The sequence below is a fragment of the Meles meles genome, chromosome 10, assembly GCF_922984935.1.
Source record: "Meles meles chromosome 10, mMelMel3.1 paternal haplotype, whole genome shotgun sequence".
Taxonomy (NCBI): Eukaryota; Metazoa; Chordata; class Mammalia; order Carnivora; family Mustelidae; genus Meles; species Meles meles.
The window spans coordinates 37,798,113-37,818,982 of NC_060075.1; the positions used below are offsets into that span (position 1 = coordinate 37,798,113).

Consider the following 20,870-nt stretch of genomic DNA (forward strand, 5'->3'; position numbering starts at 1 on the left):
GAGTTCATACCTATATCTGAAATAAGTCACCATTTATTGAGGACCAGCCCATCTCAGTCACCATTCAACATTTCGGCAAGACAGATTTGATTATTACCCAGTTTAAAGATGAGAAGTGGAGGTTCAGAGGTCGATTAACGTGCCTACGGGCGTAAGTAACCGGGATCTAATCTTACATTGGCCTGACCTCAAAATGTACACACACACTCTTTTTCCTATATTCTGCCTTTCGAGAGTAACATTAGCTTTGGAACGTATTTATGTTCAAGGAAAGTCTGTTTCAGACCTTATCCGACGGAATTTAGTTTCTGTGAGACGTCATTATAACAGTAAGTAGGATTATAGGCCTGTTTTGGTTACTGTGCAAGCCCCTCTTGCACCAGTTTCCTCACTTATAAATGAAAAAGGGGATACTATGAGTATCTACTTCAGGTATGTTGTTAGGATGAAATGACATAAGATCTATGACAGCATTTGAATAGTTACTGCTCAACAAATGTTAGCTATCTAAATCAGTACCACCATTATATTAATATCCTCTTTTATAAAATTTGTCTTAATATTCTACAAGCAGTTTCCACATATTTTTCATAGGAAAATAAATGATGTGCTAAAGGAGGCCTCTTCAGAATCTTACACCAAACCCACAGGGTGAGGTTTCTATAATTCTTTTTCTTCCATGACACCCTCTAGCCTGTACCTTGCAAGGCCATCCCAGTGTGCAAGATTATCTGAACTTCTTGCTGACTCTGAATGTGGGTATGTGTGCAGACAGCTGGGGATGAGGGGGCAGCACTGGGTAGGGATGAGAAAAGGTATAAAGATAATATAAAAGGCTTTCAGGGCACATAGTTGCAATACTAGTACGGAGCACCAACAGACACTAATGACTCCCAGGAATGCAAGGGCAGACTAAGCAGCTATCACCAACACATTCCTAAGCTTCTCCTTGGTTACAACACAATGTAGATTGCTTCCTAAGTACATACAGAATCAGAGGGTAGGCAGCTTTCTAGTTCATTCAGGCATACCTTGACACTGCATACAACTAATATTTATTGAATTCCAAGATGGTAAAAGGAAATAATGCCAGGCTGTCAGAGATATATAACTGAATGAAATAATGCTACTCTGCAAAATAGGTATAATATTCATATTTTCATAAATGTAGCAGCACATGCAATAAAGCTATTCACAACTATTAAAACATCAGAATTGAAATTCAAATACAGTTTTTCCAAGATAGGGTCTAGTTCTCTTCCCACTGTCATGTTAAATGTATACAACTGGACTTGAGAACTAATGCTGGAAATAAGATGACAACCTATGGAAAACCAGATAACTGCCAGACAGATTATGGAACACTGATTCCAATTTCTATGCAGCAGCTCACTCAGGTATGGGTTCAAGGTTACAAGGGAAAGGCATGAAGTATTTAAAAAAAAAAAAAAAGTAATCATTATCTCTACAATACTAACACTTCACTTAAAAAAAAGAAGACTAAAAACTACGTGAAAATGCTAACTATGATTACCCCTGACAGAATATCATATTCATGATGAAATATTCTGCATTTCCGAGTTGGTGTGCATAACTTCCCCAAGCGTAAAACATATACTCAGTTTTTTTCTCTGACTTCAATTGCTCTGTGTAAAATAGCAGCCATTCTAAGTACTGTGAATAAATTTCAAACAGATTCTAACCATTAAACTATTAGAGTGTTTACTTCATGCAGCTCGGATAAGCACCGGAGGTATAAAGGTAAAATAAGACAACTCTTGCCCTCAAGAAGTTCACAGTCTACTGGGGTAGGCAAAGCTGCCAATAACTAACTAATTACAGTGTGATATGGTAAGTGTGATAATGGAGATGTGGTAAGGAAAGCAGGATGACTGAAGATGAGGCTGGAAAAGTAGATTTGAATATTAAATGCCACACGGAGAATTTAGACCTCATTATACAAGCATGAGAGTCACACTGAAGATTTGAAGTGAGGATGAACACATTTGTGTTTTGGAATGTGGACTAAAGGAGGGAAAAATCAAGAGTCAGTGAGATCACTAGGAAGGTTTTGCAATCATTCAGCTGGAATTCATTTCTGGTTAAACAATGATTAACTACTGACAAAGTGCCAAGAAAAGGTCTTGGCAGACAAAACCAAACATGTCAAAGTTTTGGTCCCCAAGAACACAGTTTGGAGGATGGAGGACACAGACAATTCAGCAGCAATGGTGAAGGTTAGAAACTGAAAAGGGGCTAAAGAGATGAAGAACAAATTCAAAAGAAGATTTTAGGCACAGAAAAATAAGGCTTAGTAAGTCATCACATTTGGGACATGAGGGCAAGACAGAAATCAAGGATGCTTCCTAGGTTTCTAGCTAAGGTCCGATGCTATTTATTGAAACAGCAAATATAAAAATGAGGAGTTCACACCACCTGCTACCCCCACTCCTAGAGAAATCACATATTAGTTAATAAGGTCTCCAGAAGAAGTACATTATAAATCCAAAGTATCATTCCCATGATTATCATCTACTGAGCATGCATTTGCAGAGAAAAAAAGTTAACTCTGTTGGAATATTACAATATAGATACATAGGTTATTACTGTCAGAAAAAAATCACCTCCATCACAAAGATCTCTTGTAAGTACTGCCAGTTAGTAAACTATATGTGTTATCTTACTGCCTGTGACTAAAAACAGCAAAAGAAAAAATATCAGTAATACATCTCCAAGTGTGATTTACTAACTGTTCTTCATTTACTATGTGTTACTTAATATACTATCTTGTATTTACTATCTGTTCTTAATTTTAGAAGATAATATGAAATCCTAGTTACAGTTCAAATCTATGCAAAGCAGTGTTTTGCAAGATGAGGGACTTTTCTGGAGAGGGATGGAACCTCAGAAGTCTGGCAGCAGAGATCTCAGGTAAGGTGCTGTACCTGCTTGCACACCACTCGGTGACATTGGAGTAGAAATCGTCAGTCCCAGGATAGTAAGCACACAGACTGATATTTTAATTAGACCGAGAGTGAAACCTCTTAAAAAAGACAGTTTTCAAGAAATTAATGATTTTACAGGGAAAGACATTCTTGAGAATCTAAGTAAGCTTAGAATCTAACTAAGATTAACAAAAAAAATACAAATATACTTTTAGTATCATTATTTCCACCCAAAACTTTCATCATACTTTGTAAGCTTTGAAAAGAATTTGGATAAAGTTACAGAATAATACATAAATTATTAAGGGGATTTTTAATGACAACCTTACCTTATAAGAGTGATATAAAAATCAACCATTAGTTCTCCCACTGACTGCTACAAATTAGTAAGAATACTTGTCAGCTATGAGCCAAGATGAGGAATTTTTTGGTTACAGATGCTTCTAATTCACTGCTGCTCAATACTTTTGTTGAAAACAAACTGGAACATAACATTATGCTTTACAGCACTTGCTCAATTCAATCCAACAGTCATTTAAACATTGGTCCTTGATTAATGATTTCCTCACATTGGTAAGCACATGGGAAAAGAACACTCATATATCACTGATAGTTGTGTATACTGACATCTTTCAAAAATTTAAACCTGTGTTACCTTTGACCCAGCAATTCCTTAAGAAATACACATCAAGAGGGAGAAGGACATGTATATAACGTTATTCACTAAGCCCACTACATGTTCATTAACAGAGGAATGGTTAAAGTATGGCACATTCATTTTATGGAATACAACTGGCACAGTCCTTAAAAAAATGAAGCAACAAATATACTGACATGGAAGAGTGTCTATAATAGATCATTGGGAAAAAGGAGGTTGCAGATCTTTGAGCTTACAAAGAATGATCCCTTTTTATTTTTCAAAATCAAAACAATACAGATGTGTGTCATGTAGGAATACGTGAGAAAACACACAATGAACTTTTAAAAATTGTTATTTTGGGAATGAACTGTGTGGTGGAGGAACTTTCATTTAACTCAAAGGCACTGGCTTCAAATATTTATTATGAAAAAGAAAATTTTTTAAAAGATTTTATCTATTTATTTGACAGACAGAGATCACAAGTAGGCAGAGAGGCAGGCAGAGGGAGAAGGGGAAGCAGGTTCCCCACTGAGCAGAGAGCTGGATGCGGGGCTTGATCCCAGGACCCTGAGATCATGACCTGAGCTGAAGGGGAAGCAGTTTCCCCACTGAGCAGAGAGCTGGATGCGGGGCTCGATCCCAGGACCCTGAGATCATGACCTGAGCTGAAGGTGGAGGCTTAACCCACTGAGTCATCCTGGCGCCCCTATTATGAAAATTTTTGTAATAACTAAAGATATTTAAAAGTTCTACAATGTTTTTGAAAGAAATCCCCAATTTTCTTTTTTATGAGTTAATATGTGAGATAGATTCATCAAAGATTCCATCTTTAAATGTTAAACAGATAGCCAGACCTCTGGAACCTTGAGAATCTGGAAAACCTTACTAGTATCTTACCATTAGGTAAGAGCCCCCAAATGAACTGCTTAGGGCATAGGTATAACTATTTAAAGTCGGGAGCCTATCAAAGATTGCTTTGGTAGAGATATTAAAATAATTTCACAGCTAGGAAGTTCCACTGATGAGCAGTGGGAAGAAATTGCACTTTATCACTGTGCTGCTGAATAAAACCTCAAGACTAAATGTCAATTTAATCGTGAAAACAAAAACAAAGTAACCCCCAAAATATGAAATAAGGACAGAGAACCTTTAAGCCCCAAACCATGTCCAACAGAAAAAGACAACTTGTGCTAAATTACACATCAAGACAAAAAAGAAGGGAGGTGGGCGGGAACAGATGCACTAAAGGTAACAATCCGCCATGGCAGCCTCCAAAGTTTGGTTTTTGATCTCTACAGCGGATCAGAGGACAACTTAAAAGACACGTAGAGCCAAAGTAGTTGTGATGATTTTCATAACCACATTCAAATTTTCTCTGAAGCCCTGAGTGCGAAATACTACTTCCTTTCCTCTTTTTCTAAGGACTGGGCCAGGGTCCACAGGTAATCCTGGAGATGGCCTGGGGGCGATCAAAGAGGCTGTGAGAGGCACAATTTCCCTTCAGAGGCCGCTCCAGCCAGCAATTAAGCAAACCTGTAGAGTGGAGAGAAGTGACCAATCTGCAACTGGACATCCTCCGGAACAAAAATAAAACACATCGCCCGAGGCCAGCGGAGGCGGAGGCAGGGTACTGGAGAGAGGAGAGCTGCTAATCCAGGAGTTATAATCACACATGCGCGAACATGACTTGACACACACCCACCCCGCACGGAGCGCAAAGCTGGGAGCTCCAAACGGAAAACAAACGCTCAGGGGGAGCTTCCTCGGCTTCGGGGAAAGCGATTCTATTCCATTTTCTCTTTCCTCCCCAGAGAGTTCCCACCGAGGAGCCGCCTTGGACCCCACCCCACCGGGCTGGCCCCGCCCGGGGCCCCCTCGCGCCCAGGTGGCTTTAGAGCTGGCAAGCTCCCGTGGCTTGCCTGGCGATCGGCTGCACTCCTGATCGGAGAGAAAGGGAGACAAACCATTTACACTTCAGTGGCACCGTACTCACCCTCATAACTGACACCCTCGACTTTGCTGTGGTTGTCCTCACAGTCCTCCTCCCCTCCGGCAGCAGCCCCCTGGGTCTCGGGCGCAGCCATTACGGGGCGGAGGAGAAAAAGGAGGGCCGCTAGGCGGGTGCGGAACCAATGGAAAAGCGACTGGAGGCGAACTCCCCATCAACGCAGGGTTTTCTTCAGGTCCTCGCCTCGCCTTCACGTTCTGGGCCAATAGGATGTGGAGAGCGGTGCCTAATCCCCGCCCCCACCCGCTTATGCCACGCCCCCTTCCGGGATGGCGAGGCCCAGAACTACAATTCCCAGCGTGCTGCAGGGACCCTGGGACAGGGAGGGCTGGGAGAGGCGCTGGCGGGCGGGGGTGCGCCGGAGAGTATCCTGGCGTGTAGCTTAGTTCAGTGAATCAGAACAATGACTGCGCCGCCGGGTTCTTGGGAGCGCGTCGGAAGACTGTGAGCAGCCGCCGCCGGGAGAGCGGCGGGCGGCGCAGCCTCAGCTGCGCGGTGTCAACGCCGGGTTCGGGAGCTTCCAGCGCAGACCTTGCCCAGCGCCCACAGCTCGCGCGGAGCCACCGGATTCCAGCGTTGCAGCCGCTACTCGGGAACTGTGCATTGTTGTGAGCCGGAGAAGGCGCGGGGATTATAAAGCCCAAAGACCCCGGGTCCCCTTTTAGCCATGTGGATACCTACGGAGCACGAGAAATACGGCGTGGGTGAGTCTCCGCGGGGCGAACTTTTATTCCTCTCTGGCCCGAGCGGGTGCGCATTTCGCGTCCTTGCCCCTGCGCCCCTCTGGCTCCGCGGGGCTGGAAATGCCTAATCCTGGCATCGCGCTGCGGGTTTGGGGCTTTGCCGAGCCAGCTCCGGGCAGAGGGGTGTGCGCCGGGGTCTCGCCCCTCACCGCCCCATCGGCGCTTCCCGCACCGGCTCCCGGAGCGCCGGGACGGCTGGAGGAGCGCGCGGCCAGCCCTCCCGCTGCGGGCTCTGCCTGCGGAGTTTGGAGTGGCGACCGGGCGTGTGTGAGTCAAGTTGGAAGAAGAGAGCGAACGGCGCTCCTCTCTCTCGTTCCCTTTCTTCCCCAAAGAGGGCAATGGGCTGCAACGATTCCCCGGGGTGGAGAGGGAGACAACAACTACTGCGCATAGAGAACACCCCCAAAACAGAAGGGAGGCGCAAAGCCTTTTCTTCGGCTCCACATTCTCAGAGTGCGGAATGTGGCCCCGTCCTCAAAAGAGCCATTCTGACAGACCGAGCCGGACCCCAGCTTCCTTCCTTCCTCCTATCCCGGGTTCCTGGGGTGCGAGTGTTGAGGGGCTGGGGGGTTGGTAAATTTCAACATCTGTGCCTCTTTGGTCTTTGGAGGGGAACGGGTATTTAAGCAGTGTTTTTACTTCTGGCCACCCTCTCGGCCCGGGGTAAGCTCCTTGGGGGTTGGTGGAGGACAGCTGTGGAGTGATAATGGGGAGGGGGAAATCGGAAAGCCTGGGTCTTCGAGACGAGGAGACAGCTTTTAGGAAAGGACTACTCTGACACTGGCGTTCAGAAGAAAAGGAACAGGGTAGCGCTCGCTGTTCTGTGCAAAGGTGAACAACAAAGGACATTAATGTTGACTGATGAATACAGGAGTCTCCCTTCCTTTCCCTCCTCCCATTTCAGGCTGATTACAGTTCCCGTTTTTGTTGTTTGATTTCAGCTGGGTCTCCCCTTGACAGTTAGTCCTTTTAGGGTTGTGGCTATTAAGAAGCCAGGCTTTCTGACAAGCCTGCAGCGGCCAAATGCAATTATAACCTCTCAGAAGGTTTAACAGGCTGGAAGCGTTTGGGATTTTACTAACAATCTTTATTTCCTATAATGCTCTGTCCTGCTGATTGCTGTACTTTTTTTTCTTTTTTAATTGGGTACAGAGCTAGTGATTTAGACAATGTGTAGGTATCTGCTTGTGTTCTAAATTAATTTTCCTGTAATTAAAAAAATCTGGTAAACCTTTCCAGGGAATCATAGTCATAGGGGATTTTTTTTTTTTTAACTTCCCATGGGGATAGGACTTTGGAGTCCACTGAAGGGACTGTATGATTAAACAAAGTCATTCTTATATTTTCATTAGCTTTCATTCTGACTGTTACCGTTCAGCAAGACAATAGTTTGTCCTAGACCCACCTTTGGGAAGGGGTTCCACTTTTCCCTCTCTTCAAAGTGGGGGGAGGAACCTTTGCCAGGCACTGTACTGGCAAAGAGTAGATGTTGGTGGCTATTATTTTCCTTCTGTCCCCTCCTCCCACTCCCTTTTTGGGTAGATTAACCCTTGCTAGGAAAAGATATTGCCTTTGCTGAAATGGTGAGGGACTGGAGTGTCCCCCTTGTCACTCACTGGGTTTAACACTCAGTGCAGGAAGCACAGATCCATCCAGCAACACTGTCCCGCTTGGAGTAGATCCCAGATGTTGCTTTCTTCCAAGTGTTAAATTATACAGATTATGGATGGGATTTATTTTCTTGATTTCTTTATGTGCCAGGTCACAGCTGGGTGCTGGTATTGATTAGTTTTTCTCTCTCCTTTCTTTATAAGCCTTGGGCAGAGGCTTAAAACACACTCTGGGATTTCCTGGAATGGCAAACCGGATATTATCGGTCAAGGGTTTTAGGCTGCAGCAGACACCTTGCTTTTGGGTGGTTGTGATTTGGTTGCAGAGAAGGGGGAGGTGGAAGGGTGAGCACAGCGTTGGGAAAAGGAGGTTGAGTTGAAAGGTGAGGATGGAGAGGGGTCTGCTTGTTTATATAGTATCACATACAGGAATGTTAATCTTTTATCATTAATTTTTGAGCATTTGGCTTATGAAATGCTTAGCTGTTCTTTAGAATCCATCTGTTAGGCGTGTGCATTGTTTGGGTGTGTGTGTGTGTGTGTGTGTGGTGAAAATTTTGCTAGGATACTTAAGTGTGGACTTTATTTCTCACCATGGAGAGCACTATTTGCAGCTGTCTATGCTGCAAGTTTTTTTTTTTTTTTAAACCTTGGTTAGTACATGTGCTTTTCTCATCTAGTTCTTATAAGTACTAAGGAAGAGATATTTTACGGGCAAAAATGTTTGGTTGTTATCAGGTGTAGTAGTAATTCAGTTCCTCATTCTTTGAAATAAATTAGTCTTTGTAACTTGAAATAACTGAAGTTATACTGCACATTGTATATTTTTCCAATGATACTTCTTCGCCACCATCAATTATATGAGATAATTATATGTCTTTATATATTTATGTTTCAGTTTCAAACAACATATTGTTAATATGGATAAAATTAAATTTCATACCTGTAGTAAGATGTATCAGAGATAGAAATTCCTTTTCAAACCTGACATATGGGCATTCCTTTTTTTTTTTTTTTTTTAAGATTTTATTTATTTTTTTGAGAGAGATCACAAGTAGGCAGAGAGGCAGGCAGAGAAAGAGAGGAGAAAGCAGGCTCCCCGCGGAGCGGAGAACCTGATGTGGGGCTGGATCCCAGGACCCTGGGATCATGACCTGAGGCGAAGGCAGAGGGCTTAACCCACTGAGTCACCCAGGTGCCCCATGACATATGGGCATTCTTGATCCAATTGATGAGTGGTCTTAAAATAATGTATACTTATAGACCTAAGTGTTCTGATTCTAGGGAATTAGAAGGTATAGTGATAAAGCTATAGTCCTGAGGGATAGGGGAACTTGTCTCTTTGAAACCATATTACTAGGCACAGTGATAGACATATTTTATCTTGGGAAATTCTGGTTAGCTCTTGGTCGTAGGCTAGACACTGCTGCCAGCTGTGTGACCTTAGGTGGGTCATTTAACCTTTCTGAGTGCCCGCCTTTCGAACAAATGATATCCAAAGTCCTTCCCAATATTAATTCTTGAGAGCTCTTCCAAACAAATGTGTCCTTTGGTTAGAAAAATACCTCCATGGTGTAGAGATTGTTATAAGAAAGACACTTTTGTTGTGACCATACCACATGGTTTTTTTAATTAACATCAAAGGTAAGCAAAAGCTACCTGGCAGGCTGCCAGAACCCAGGTGATAGTTATTCATTTTTCAATTTGTTTGATTCTCTTTCTCTAGGAGGAGCTCCTTGGGCAGTGACAAAAGCATTCTTGATAGGCAACCGCCCCCCACCCTTGCAAATTTCCTTAGGATCACTATCTGCTTCCGGCATGCCCTCATCAGTCATACCTCCCTTCCCTCCCTTAAAGGGATGGGAATTAGTCACAGAGAAAGTTACATTATGACCATTGAAGATACATTTCCGTATTCTGTACTGAACATTTGTTCAGTATCCATGTATGCACAGGCTCCCCAGGTGAGCCAACACGCCTTACTGGGCTGCAAACTGTGTGCTTCTCAACGCCAGCCAGATATTTAACATGTGTGAGTTTAGAGGGAGATTATATGCTGGATTGGTCAGTGCAAAAAATCCATGAGTCTGACAAGAAACAAAACTCGGAATGAGCTTATCTGAGGGTTATGAGTATCATTTTAAAAATGAACTATTTAGGGGCGCCTGGGTGGCTCAGTGGGTTAAAGCCTCTGCCTTTGGCTCAGGTCATGATCCCAGGGTCCTGGGATGGAGCCCCACATCCTGCTCTCTGCTCAGCAGGGAGTCTGCTTCCCCTCTCTCTCTGCCTGCCTCTCTGCCTACTTGTGATCTCTGTCAAATAAATAAATAAAATCTTAACAAAAAAAAAATGAAGTATTTAGGGGCACCTGGGTGGCTTAGATGGTTAAGTGCCTGCCTTCAGCTCAGGTCATGATACCAGAGTCCTGGGATCCAGCCCCATATAGGGCTCCTTGCTCAGTGGGGAGCCTCCTTCTCCCTCTATTGTTTTCTCTGCTTGTGCTCTCTCACTCTCTCTGTCAAATAAAAAAGCAAAACCTTTAAAAAATAAAATAAAATAAATTTTATTAAATTTAAAAAATAAAATAAAAATAAAAAAATAAAAATGAAATATTTAGCACTTCCATCACTGAGTTCTTAAAAGTATTCCTGTCCTCCATTTCTCTTGAAGTATTCTGAACACATTCAAGTAGGAATCCCATTCCTTTTTAAAGCTTCCTCTGTTTTAGAGGAAGAGGTACCTTCTTGTATTATACAGGATCTTTAGGATATCTTTTCCTTGAAAAAGGAAAAGATGGTAGCTTGTGTGGGAGAGTTATAAGCGAGGTTCTGTCCTCTTAGCTGTTTTCAGTTTTTTAGCTACTAGTTTCTTGAAATGTTTCCTATTTGTGGTACCATGTGTCCAGATAACATGCATAGCTAAATAGTGATGTGCTGCCTGAAATTATTTGTGGCACTTAGAGCCTGGCACAGGATTTTCCACTTTAAATGGGAAGCAAAGAGGAGTGATTTATATCTCCAGGCAAAGGACCACTGAAGTAGAACGCCTGGATGGCTCAGAGGGTTAAGCTTTTGCCTTCTGCTCAGGTCATTGTGTTAGGGTCTTTGGATTGGGCTCACTGCTCAGCAGGGAGCCTACTTCCCCCTCTCTCTCTGCCTGCCTCTGCCTACTTGTGATCTCTCTTTCTCTGTTAAATAAATAAATAAAATCTTTGAAAAAAAAAAAAGTACCACTGAAGGGCTGTGCAGACAGGATGGCAGCTGATGTTCTTAGGGGAATAGCCTCTAAATGTGTTTCCCTCTTTTGGCCATTCTCCTAAGGGGGGATTCTTTCACGAGGCATTAGAAACACAGAGATACTACCCTTCCTCTTTAGTGTTGTTTTTTGTTTGTTTGTTCTGTCATTTTTTCCTGGAGGCAGTGTGGTTGGTTTCCTGGGAAGGAGATTTACAAATTTTGAGAAACATTAGGCTTTCCTGTCTTCAGCTTTACCCTTTTGGAGACTACATTTTCAGAATTATCTTTGATTCAGGATGTCCAAATTTCTAGCATAATGACCTCGTGCTGTGAGCATACATGGCAGGGAAACATTACACTCTAAGGAATCCCAACCAAAATGCTGTAATTCTAACATATTAATACAATGCTTTATAGCTGAAGAAAATACTATGAAGTTATTTTATTTGGGTATACTCTCTGAAATAGAATGGTAAATTCCATATAAGGGATGAAGAAGCAACTTCATAGAGATTAAGTGACTTAATGTCAGTGACTTTTAATCTTGGCTAGGAAATACATTGAATAGGAAATAGATTTATCCAATTAATCCATAATATCATTCATAATAGAAAATACATTTACTTTCCTCATTTGATGTGTATACACAAATACCATCAGCACCAGCCCACACGCATAAGAATACAACAATATGTGCTCATATTCTGTGTGATCTTCTATTCTTTATCATAAAAAAAAAGTTCATATTATCTTGACCTAATGACTTCTTAGTGCATCCTGACTCACAGTTTGAAAAGCACTTCTCTGGATACTACATTTATTACACAGGAAGGACTGGAACTTAGACTTTTTTGGGTTTCTGGTCAAGTTCATTTGTGACTTTTTTTTTCTTTTGTTTTGATTTTTTTAACAGTTAGATGTTTGTGTTTATTTTTGACTTAGAATTTAGTAACCATACATAACTTTTTTCCTTCAGTGTTGTCAAAATCTGCCTCTTTATGTACTGTTTCTTATTATAGATAAAACAAATATCCAAAGTCATCACATGCATTGTATAAGTTGTCTCTTCAAGTTCATGTGTGTCTTCCAACTAGGATCTTTTTGACAAAGGATTGGTATGTACTACTTAGTGACCAATTTGGGATGTTTTCTACATGATTTCCTTTGAGAATGATCTCTGGCCCCTGTAACAAGAATAAAGACAGTAAACATACTGAGTATATTATCAGTTGTAGCACTACCACCCATCATCATTTTTTGCTTTTTCTCATGTTGCTTGCTGATTATTATTGGAAGGAGCAATGCAGGTTACATAACTTTTTTTTTTTTTTTAAGGCAGCTTGATGCCTTAATTTGTCTTTTTTTTTTTTTTTTTTTTTTTAATTAAAAGAGAGAGAGCGTGCACACAGGGCAGAGGGGTGTAGGGGGAGAGAATCTTAAGCGGGCTTCATGCCCAGCACAGAGCCCAACATGGAGCTTGATTGTACTATCCTGAGATCATGACCTGAGCTGAAATCAAGAGTTGCCTCTTAAACCCCTGAGCCACCCAGGCACCCCTCGACTATAACTGAAACTGTAGAAGATACAACATATAGAGAAGATGCAGTTAATACACAGATGAGAATAATTCTTTCTGCTACAACATGGAGATTATCAGCAAATTCTTTTTTTAAAAACTCCCTTTGTTGGAAATATGAGCTGTATGAAACTTTAAAGCACACATATTGTTGCTTGTGGGGGGGGGGTGGCTTAAAAATGAGAAAAGAGATTCTTGCAGTAAATGACTTGAGAGAGTGCTGGAACCAGTTTAGCAAACCTTGCATGGTGAAATCCGGATGGATCTGAGATGGTTAGAAGATGGGTAGCAACAAGGCTTCGTGATTGGATATGAGGAGTTAGGGAAAGGAAGAAGTTTAGGGTGTCTCTCTGGTTTCTGCCTGCAACAATGGGTAAAACATATAAGACATTTTTGTAGGCGAGGCAGGTTTATGGTGTAAGGAAGAAGTTTAGGGTGTCTCTCCGGTTTCTGCCTGCAACAATGGGTAAAACATATGAGACATTTTTGTAGGCGTGGCAGGTTTATGGCGTAAGATTGAGTTTCATTTGGCCACCTTGAATTTACCATACCTGTCAAATGTTCAGGTGGCAGTAGCTGGTAGGTCGTCAGCCGGGAGCAAAGGAGGGAGTCTTTGGAGAAGAGAGTGTGGTTATAGAGTTTTTTGGTTTATGTGTGATGATTGAAGTGGTTGACCCAGATAAGACTTTATTCATTGTATTGACTTTGATTATGTAGTCTGCTTTCTCACTCTAAATTTTAAAGCGACAGACCCTAAATTTCTAAAGAGCAGTCGTCTTAGAGCACTTTATTAATATGGGTACAGGGGACTCTAAAGAAAGAAATATTACCTGTCAGGTAGAGTTGGTAGTAAACTAAATTTTTATGGTCTTTTCTTGCTTCCCATTAGTGCCTTGCCTGGCCAAGGTATCAGTTGCCTCTATTTCTGTGACAGTTCTCTCCTAAGCAAGTATCTCGTGCCAGATTCTGCATGTTTGTGAGATTTCACTGACAGGATGTTGAAAAACAGAATGAACAAATATTTTAATAAGCAAGATTTATACATCCTTCAGATAGCATATAAGTACATACACATATCTAAAAATGGGAAAATGCTCAGATATCCAAAGCAGTATATTAATACATATAGATTTTATGTGTGTGTGTGTGTGTGTGTGTGTGTGTGTGTGTGTGTGTGTTAAATATATAATACCTCTTAGGAACCACAAGGTCAACATTAGAATTCATTAAGTTATACTACTGCCCTCCTGAAAATCATGTCATTTGAAGTAAGGAATTCCAGCTTAAGATTGCATTGGGCTCCCTTCGCCTAATGTAGGCTGTCATAACTTCCCACTGAAATATCAATAAATGCACACAAAGAGGCAAACATTGATAATATTAAAAATCAAATCTGACATGAAGCCTGTTGCCACCGTTTGGGAGTATATTTCCCCAAGGCAAGTGGAATTGGATTAAGGAAACCAATTGGTGGTTTCTCTCTGCTTTCCTTCATTAAGAAGAGCAGCTTCAGTGACCTGGGCAGAAGGACCATCGGCTCTCCCCATGTCACCCACCAGCTTAGAGGTCAGGTCAGTACTTTCAACTTGGAGTGTTTCCTGCTTGAGGCATCTATGGGCCTTCTCTCTCCACCTCATCTTTATATTTCCATTGATGGATAACCATTTCCAGAAACAACTGGGATGGGAAGGGGGTGTGGGGGTGGGTAGCGAGGAGTCTATGGAAGATGCCACTTTGTCTTTGAGAAGTGTACTGTGGTCTCTATAAGAAAAGTGATTTCATGGGTGCCCTTGAAGGGCTGCAGTAACAAAGCATGTTGGGTATTGTAGTTTTGCCTGCAGTCTCTTGGTGATGGGTAGTGGGATAAAAGATGATTCATCTGAATTGCCAAAAACCATGGCACATGGAACATGATGGCTTATAGCTGGGAACTTGGCTCAGAGCTGTGTGCATCAACCAGATTTTGAAGGAAGGCCTGTAAGGGGGACTCAATACATACTTTTATTTTCAGCCATGTTCAAAGCACTGCAGGGAGTTTCAAGAACCAGTGGTCACATTTGTGTCCCTAAAAAGAAGGAAAGCTACTAAATCTGGAAACAGGCATCTGTCACTTAGTAATAAACTAAAACATGACTGTTTCTCAGCTGGGGAGGAAGAGGGGAAAGCATGACATTCACATAGGGAGGCTGTTGGAAATTGCAAGTACATATGTGTATTATCCACCCCTATTCGTGTCCCAGGTGAGCGTGCCAGAAAGAGGAGGCTGGTGGGGTTTCTTTTGGATATGAAGTTAGCAAGACTTTCTCTTGATGAATTGGATAACCATTCCTCCCCCAAGTTGTGAATCATTTTCATAAATCAAGCAATCTGTTTATTTTGTAAGTCTTAGTTGGCCATTAACCTAAAAATGTCTCCTTGAAATCTTTAAGCAGAAATGTAGAGATTGGATTCTATTTCTTTTTCTTTTCTCCAGAATAAAGTATCTTGTCTGTCACTGGTCACCGTAGGTAAACATGTTCAGTAACATGGGCATGTGTGTATGTGAGGCAACCAAAAATGGCCCTCACCTGGGTCCTGCGGAGAGGAGAGAGCCTGTTGGTAATTTTCCTGAGGTGTCCAAAGCTGGTTGAAGAGTCTGTTGGTGGTAGAGCTTCCATGATGGCAAGCCTAAGAGAGGTTACCTAGGCTCTCAAGGAAACATGAAAATTCAAACATGAATGGGTGGTTGTAGAATGAATGAAGATACAAGAAATTATTGAGATTTTTCTCCAGAAATCTGGATAATAAACCCTAACAAAAGATAGGGGTATTCCTATAAAATTACGCACATAGTAAAAGTTTGTTGTTTCTTCAATTTGCTTTTTTTTTTTTTTTTAGGAGAATTGTATTTGTATTAATTTTCACTGAATACTCCCAGCTGTGATTTATAGAAATTGATTCAGACGACCAAATATTTGCATTCTTGGCTCCATGTTGGAACACTAGGTATAAGTTATGTTAAAAATACAGTGATGAATGTTGAAATGGGAAAGTACTTAAGTGAAGAATGGGGATACAAAATTACAAAAGTTGCTGTGTTGTTATAACCAATTGTTTCAGTTGAGAAATGGCGGTTTGTTTTGCGTTTCTACTTTTACAATCAGATAATGATCTATTCTCTTCTAATAGCTGACCAGGATTAGAGGTTAGACTGATGGAAGCTGAGTCTGAAATGCCTGAATTTACTTAGTCATTTATATCCAGGAAGTACTCTGTTCCAGAGTTTCAAAGTGGCTTTCCTTGGTGTATCGTCTTGATTATTGTGATGGCTCTGCCCTGTTCATGCTTCCTCAGCCCCAGTGAATTTGTGCTTTCAGATGACCTTGAGGTAGAACTCTTTGAAAAAGACCCCTGATCCTTCTTTGAAAAAGAGCTTCAGACAAACTCACCTAAGATAAAAATGCTGTTCTCTCCATGATGTATTGATTTAGAGAACTTTGAATGTAGGTATTATTGCTCACTTTCCCATGTTCTGTGAACTCATGGACCCTGGGATCATTTATGCAAGAGAAATTCATCCACAGAGTCAACAAGTCAAAAAGGTTTTAGTTAGCAATCAGGAATAATTTCTTATTCATGGATGTTACAGATTGAATGTTTATGTGTCCCCACCGCTCAAATTCATATGGAAGCTCCTACCCCCAGCATGGCTATATTTGGAGTAAAGAGGTAAGAAATAACTAAACATGGGCACAAAGGTGGGGCCCTGATTGGCTAGGATTAGCGTTCTCTTAAGAAACCCTAGAGAGTTTGCTTGCTCTCTGTGCACATGCATGCCTTAGTGTTTGAGGACACAGTGAGGCGCAGCTAGCCATCAGCCAGGAAGAGGTCTCTGGACAGAAACTGATCCTGCCGGCCATTGTTCTTACACTCCTAGCCTCCAGAATATTGTGAAAATAAGTTTTTGGCATTTAAACCACCTCATCTATAGTGTTTTGTTATGGCAGCCTGAGCTAACACAGTGGATCTAAACAGTCTTGGGTACTAGGAACAGGGACAAAGTAAATAGAAGCTGAATCCTGGACCTCAGTGTGACAGATGTAATCAGTGTAGATCCTTGTCCTGGGTGAGGTCTGAGCCCCCTAGCCCACCCACAGAAGCACGGACTTAGCTGAGTCAGACTGTTTGATGATGATTATCTGCTCTGGGCATATGTTTATTTGAATAATGGCATTTTTGCAAAGGTGCTTACATTGTCTTAAGGCATCAGACTACTTCGGATGCCTGCAGAGCTTCCAACTAGAAAGCATCTGGGAAGTAGGATCTTGAGATGCTTCTTTTCTTCCTGTTGTAATTACTTACAAAGAACCTGAGGTGATAGGTCTGACCATTGAGGCTAGCATTTGAACAGGTAGATGCCGTTTTATTATACGGAAATTCGGTTGGATACATCACTTTGGCATCCTTTGTTTTTGAAAGGCCTGGGTGGCTCAGATGGTTAAGCATCTGCCTTCGCTCACGTCATGATCTCCAGGTCCTGGGATCGAGCCCCTTGTGAGGCTCCCAGCTTGGGAGAGAGTCTGCTTCTCCCTCTGCCTCTCCCCTTGCTTGTGCTCTTTCTGTCCCTCTCTCTCAAACAAACGAATAAAATCTTGAAAGAAAGAAAAAAGAAAGACAGACAGGCTGGCCTGGGTATTGAATGCCAGCTCCCTAAGGAGAATAAAGCAATATTTGGGGAAATTCCCCCTCCCCCATTTTCTATCCTTAAATGTGTTTTTCCTGATAGCTGGTATTACATCCCTCTAAGAATTCACTTCCTACCTATTTTTGTTTTCCTTAGTGGTAACTATAAAGGAATGTCCTATCCTGTGACTCATTGATGGAGAAACTTACATTGGATGATTATTTATTGAGTATGCCTGCTATGTATAAGGCAGTGTGCTAGCTTGGTGGGGCATATAAGGAGGTATAGATCTGGATCCATGAACAAGTAATAAATCGAGACATGTATCATATTTTTATCTCATTTAATTTATACATTTATTCAAGATAGGTGTGATTTATTTTTTAAAAATTCAGTAAGCCCCCCTCACCCCACCAAATTCAGTAAGGCAGTGCATAAACAGAGAAATCAGTGTGAAGGTTAAGACAGTTATTTCACCTCAAGCTTTAAAATGAAGATAAGGACTTGGGATGGTGGTATTATTCACTTGTGAGCCTGAGGAAACAGCCCTGTGGAGGGAGTGTCTCATATCCTGGAAAACTCAGAACTTGTACAAAAGAATAGGAGTTTCAGTTTGAGATACTCTGCATAGAAGTGAGTCACCAGCTGTCCAATATAAACACCTGAGCCATGTTGTACTTTAAATAGCTGGAAAACCTTTTTCCTCTTCCTACTGGGCATTTTCAATGTCCCACCCACCATGTCCCCTTACCCTGTCCCGCCAGCACAATCCTTTCACCTCACCCTGTTAAGTACCTTAGAAAATGGTTTGCTATTTCTTGTAGTTTCCTTCTAAGATTGGGCAGAGGAAGAAAGATAAATTCAGTATTTCTCACTCTTCTTAAAATTTTGAAACAATAAATAAAAACCATAGTACATGTTTAAGTTACAGAAAAGTAAGAGTGGATAAGCAGAGAAGAAACTTAAAAGATGGAATGTTTGTATGCCTGTGGAATTGGTCCCATGCAAACACACTGAAGCCTTAGTGCCAGTCTGGAGAGGATGAGTGATTTGTTCAAGGTGACCCAGTTGGTATGTGGCAGAGCTGAGATTTGGACACACTGTCCAAGTCTGTAGCCTGTAGCCCCTTCATGGTACCACCATCTTCTGTGCACACAGTGAGGCCTACAGCAAGTCTGGAGACCTAGCCCCAGGCTTTGGGGTTCCATGGACAGTGGTGAAGACATTGCTCACCATTCTTGACTTTTTAAATGAGATGCTGGTGTTAATACTAGCATTCTGTGCAATAAGTATGGGTATCCCCTAGTTTGCAAAAGTTCGCCCTATACCACTTCCCTTTTATGACAGACCTATAGTAGTACCTGTTTTTGCAGAGTGAACGGAATCCAAAGAGGATTGTTGTTTTTACAAAAAAAAAGGGGGGGGGGGGCAGAAAGTGAAAATACCGTTCAGCATCTGTTTTGCAGAGAGCTGTTGGAGAGTGGCGCCACCAAGCACTTCCCCTGGAACCACATTCAGCCTCTGAGCATCAAGCTGCCTATCAGAAAAGGCTGAAGAGGAGTTAATTTTTTTTGAGTCTGGACATACTCGTAATTTTCCATGTAAATTAATGGTAATTGCTTCTTTGTCTTACACGTTTTCTCATGAACTTTCTTATGAAAGTTTTCATGGGATTGCTGTACTTTAGGATAGCAGGGGAAACCTGTACCCATCTTGTCCTTTTGTTCTAGCATTGGTCTCTGGTGGTGGTGGTCAGCCGCACTGTGTGCCATCTGCCTGTAGGTGCTGGGTGGGATAGAGCACAGTGGTACTGGAGAGACCACCAGATGGGGCAGGAGTTGATGGTGCCAGAAGGGTGTGGGGAAGCGGGGTTGAGAGGCAAGGACGAGACCAAACTGTGTAACCAGAAGAAAAAGAAGTGTGTATCCGTGAATGAGGGTGGACCTTAGCCAAGCCTGACCAGCAACAAGGAGGAACCGTGGAGTAAAACCCCAAGTTCTCAGTGAGCAGGGATGTGTGTCTGGAGACTAGAAGAAGGAGAGGTAGAAGGAAGGGAGCATCAGCGTTGATGATCAGAACTACGGAAGTCCTCATCTGTGAGGCTGATGCTGGTAGCTCTAGCTTCTCATGGACCTGGACTTCTCACTCTGCCCCATCTGTGCTTGGGGAAGCCTCATGATGCAGAGCCAGTAAGCTGGTGCCTTATACAGCCTTGGTGTGCTGGAGAGGTACCCCTTGTTTAAATTACTGCAGTACCTTCTTAATTTGTCTCCTACGTAGTCTCTTCTTTCTCGAGAACATGCTGTGCATTAAAGTGCAAGTGATGTGTTTTTGCAAAGTGAATTCTTGTTTGGTGCATCTGGAGAAACAATACCTATGGTGTTTCCTTTGTAGTTAGGGTAGAGTTCTTTCATGGCTCACAAGGCCTTTCTTTCTTTTTTTTTTTTTTAAGATTTTATTTATTTATTTGACAGATAGAGATCACAAGTAGGGAGAGAGGCAGGCAGAGAGAGAGAGAAGGAAGCAGGCTCCCCGCCGAGCAGAGAGCCCGATGCGGGTCTTGATCCCAGGACCCTGGGATCATGACCTGAGTGAAAGGCAGAGGCTTTAACCCACTGAGCCACCCAGGCGCCCCTCACAAGGCCTTTCTTAAAAGGCCCTTGGTGGGGCGCCTGGGTGGCTCAGTGGGTTAAAGCCGCTGCCTTCGGCTCAGGTCATGATCCCAGGGTCCTGGGATCGAGCCCCACATTGGGCTCTCTGCTCAGCAGGAAGCCTGCTTTCTCCTTTCTCTCTGCCTGCCTCTCTGCCTAGTTGTGATTTCTGTCAAATAAATAAAATATTAAAAAAAAAAAAAAAGGTCCCTGGCTTCCGTCTGCAGTCCGGTCTAGCGTCAGGTGGTTCTTTCTCCCATACCTTGGGCTCCATCCTAGGGAACCCCTTACCTTTTCTCAGACTCCGGGTCTCTTTCCTTCCTGGAATTCTGCCTTGCTTGACCACCCTCTTTCCCCTGCTTTACTTGGGAAGCCTAACTATGGTGTCTGTAAGAGCTTCCATTTCTGACTGCTCACAGAAATGAAAACTCTTTTTTTTTTTTTAAAGATTTTATTTATTTATTTGAAAGACAGAAATTACAAGTAGGCGGAGAGGCAGGCAGAGAGAGAGAGGAGGAAGCAGGCTCCCTGCTGAGCAGAGAGCCCGATGCGGGGCTCGATCCCAGGACCCTGGGATCATGACCTGAGCCGAAGGCAGAGGCTTTAACCCACTGAGCCACCCAGGCGCCCCAGAAATGAAAACTCTTGTCCCCTGTTCCTCATCTGTGCCTGCAGCTGCCTCTCTCAGGACTCTTCCTACTGCCGTTCAACACTGTCTACCATTGCTACAGGCTCACGAAGCCTTGGAAGCTGGAGATGCTGTGCTCTTCAGCTTCGATTTCCCTGGATGATAAATAC

General features: G+C 42.5%; 2 protein-coding genes across 7 annotated transcripts in view; one reads left to right on the forward strand and one right to left on the reverse strand.

Moving 5' to 3' along the window:
* Nucleotides 1–5,720, reverse strand: part of ZNF277 (zinc finger protein 277) — a 108,760-nt gene extending 103,040 nt beyond the window's left edge. The window contains exon 1 of one of the 3 annotated variants that reach the window (XM_046021214.1): nt 5,579–5,720. In XM_046021214.1, coding sequence (XP_045877170.1) covers nt 5,579–5,669 — 91 coding nt within the window. In that variant the 5' untranslated portion in view covers nt 5,670–5,720. The remainder of the gene's footprint in view (nt 1–5,578) is intronic. The other 2 variants (XM_046021216.1, XM_046021215.1) reach the window with 2 other exon arrangements.
* Nucleotides 5,721–5,954: 234 nt separating this feature from the next.
* DOCK4 (dedicator of cytokinesis 4) overlaps nt 5,955–20,870 on the forward strand; it is a 432,562-nt gene continuing 417,646 nt past the window's right edge. For all 4 annotated transcript variants that reach the window (XM_046020394.1, XM_046020397.1, XM_046020396.1 and 1 more), the window contains exon 1: nt 5,955–6,297. In XM_046020394.1, coding sequence (XP_045876350.1) covers nt 6,261–6,297 — 37 coding nt within the window. In that variant the 5' untranslated portion in view covers nt 5,955–6,260. The remainder of the gene's footprint in view (nt 6,298–20,870) is intronic.